The following is a 2,089-nucleotide window of genomic DNA, read 5'->3' on the forward strand; positions in this document are numbered from 1 at the left end:
GGCCGGCAGCTGGTGGCCGAGGCCTTCCACTGCCGGCTGAAGGGCCCGGTGCAGGTGGACAAGAAGACACTGGTGGAGCTGCAGGGCTTCCAGGCTGTGAGTGTGCGGGGGGTGCCCGGGGTCCCCCAAGCCCCGGGTGTCTCTGGGGACCCTCTGGGGGCAGGATGCTGGGGCGGCCCCCACTTCCACGCAGGGGGGGCCTGGGGGAGTGGCCACCATTGGTCAGGACTGGGACCCGTGTGCCCAGGCCACCCTCCTGCACCAGGCGTGTGAGTGGGGCCCAAGGTGGCCAAGCGGGGCTTGTCTCTCCCTGGGTGCCCTCCGCCCCCGGGACCTGAGGCCAGAGGCCCAGGCAGAGGCACGGCGGTGCCCTTGTCCTGCCCACTTGGGTGTGCTCTGGTTGGGGCTGTGGGTTGCAGGCGCCTCCTCCAGGCCCTGCAGCCAGACGCTCCCCTGCTGTCCCTGCAGCCCACTGCCCAGGGCGCCTTCCTGCGGGGCTCAGGCCTGAGCCTGGCCTCCGGCCGGGCCACCCTGGATGCCGGGGGTCCCAGGAGGCTGGGTGGGTGCCTGAGTGTGGACTGTCCTGCCTGTGGAGAGTGGAGGGGCTCCCCCAGCACGGGACTGAGCCCTGGGGTGGGGTCCAGGCCCTCGGGCCGGCTGTGCCCTCACCCTGGGCCCCGTGTCCAGGTCGCTGGAGGCCATCTCGGGCCTGGAAGGCAGTGGCAGGATCTTCACGGTGCTGGTTCAGGGGCTGCTCCAGCTGCAGGTGAGGTCGGAGGGTGGGCGGTCAGGAGGGGTCCGTGCCTCTGAGCCTCAGCACGTGGATGGACATGGGCCATGTGGCCACTCAGGACCCTGGGACGCCACAAGCCCGGGTGGGAGCTCCCCACGCTCCCCGTGGGTGGGCAGGCCCTGTGGGTGGTGACGTCCACTGTGGGGTGTCTGCAGGCTGGACAGTACGCCTCCGTCTTCGTGGACAATGGCTCGGGGGCGCCCCTCACCGTCCAGAGTGGCTCCAGCTTCTCCGGCCTCCTCCTGGGCACGTGAGGACACGGCCGGCCCCAGGGGAGCTGCGTGGAGAGGCCCCTCGGGGCCATGGGAGCACAGCCCCGGTTACCGCCATCTTCCAGTTCTCGGCCAGCCTGCACATGGGTGAGCGGGGCGGGCCAGCGGGTGTGGGTGGGGCTGGTTCTCCCAGGTGGGCCCTGGCATCGCAGTCCCTGGCCTGGGTCCCATCGCAGAGCTGCCTCCTGCTCCAAACCCGGCTCCCACTGGGGGGCTGGACAGGGCCCTCGGGCCGGCTGTGCCCTCACCCTGGGCCCCGTGTCCAGGTCGCTGGAGGCCATCTCGGGCCTGGAAGGCAGTGGCAGGATCTTCACGGTGCTGGTTCAGGGGCTGCTCCAGCTGCAGGTGAGGTCGGAGGGTGGGCGGTCAGGAGGGGTCCGTGCCTCTGAGCCTCAGCACGTGGGTGGACATGGGCCATGTGGCCACTCAGAGCCCTGGGACGCCACAAGCCCGGGTGGGAGCTCCCCACGCTCCCCGTGGGTGGGCAGGCCCTGTGGGTGGTGACGTCCACTGTGGGGTGTCTGCAGGCTGGACAGTACGCCTCCGTCTTCGTGGACAATGGCTCGGGGGCGCCCCTCACCGTCCAGAGTGGCTCCAGCTTCTCCGGCCTCCTCCTGGGCACGTGAGGACACGGCCGGCCCCAGGGGAGCTGCGTGGAGAGGCCCCTCGGGGCCATGGGAGCTGCCGGTGGCCCATCTGCTCTGCCCTCTGTTAAAAGTGTGGTCACTCAATAAAGAGTCCCCGCCCACTCTGCCGCCTGTGTCCTCGTGGGGATGGGGGGGGGCCTAGGGGGGCGTTGCTTTGGATGGTCTGGCTTAGTGTCCTGCAGTCTGTGGTCCCGCAGCCTCTGCACCTGCTGGGGTCCATCGTACCCGGCGGACAAAGACAGGTGTCCGTCCAGGTCCCCGCTCAGGCCTGCCTGCTGCCTGACACCACCCCTCTGCTCGTCACCCGGGGCTGGCCCAGCCTTGGAGGCAGCCCGCGGGCACCCACAGGGCCTGGGCCCAGATGGGCCCAGCCTGGG

General features: G+C 70.7%; 1 protein-coding gene across 1 annotated transcript in view; it reads left to right on the forward strand.

The window, feature by feature from the left end:
- FAM132A (family with sequence similarity 132, member A) overlaps positions 1 to 1,814 on the forward strand; it is a 2,922-nt gene extending 1,108 nt beyond the window's left edge. The window contains exons 3-7 of the mRNA XM_014543780.1: positions 3 to 96; positions 469 to 525; positions 1,103 to 1,152; positions 1,242 to 1,410; positions 1,593 to 1,814. Coding sequence (XP_014399266.1) covers positions 3 to 96; positions 469 to 525; positions 1,103 to 1,152; positions 1,242 to 1,410; positions 1,593 to 1,691 — 469 coding nt within the window. The 3' untranslated portion in view covers positions 1,692 to 1,814. The remainder of the gene's footprint in view (positions 1 to 2; positions 97 to 468; positions 526 to 1,102; positions 1,153 to 1,241; positions 1,411 to 1,592) is intronic.
- Positions 1,815 to 2,089: the final 275 nt, after the last annotated feature.

This window comes from Myotis brandtii, unplaced genomic scaffold (genome assembly GCF_000412655.1).
Source record: "Myotis brandtii unplaced genomic scaffold, ASM41265v1 scaffold334, whole genome shotgun sequence".
NCBI lineage: Eukaryota > Metazoa > Chordata > Mammalia > Chiroptera > Vespertilionidae > Myotis > Myotis brandtii.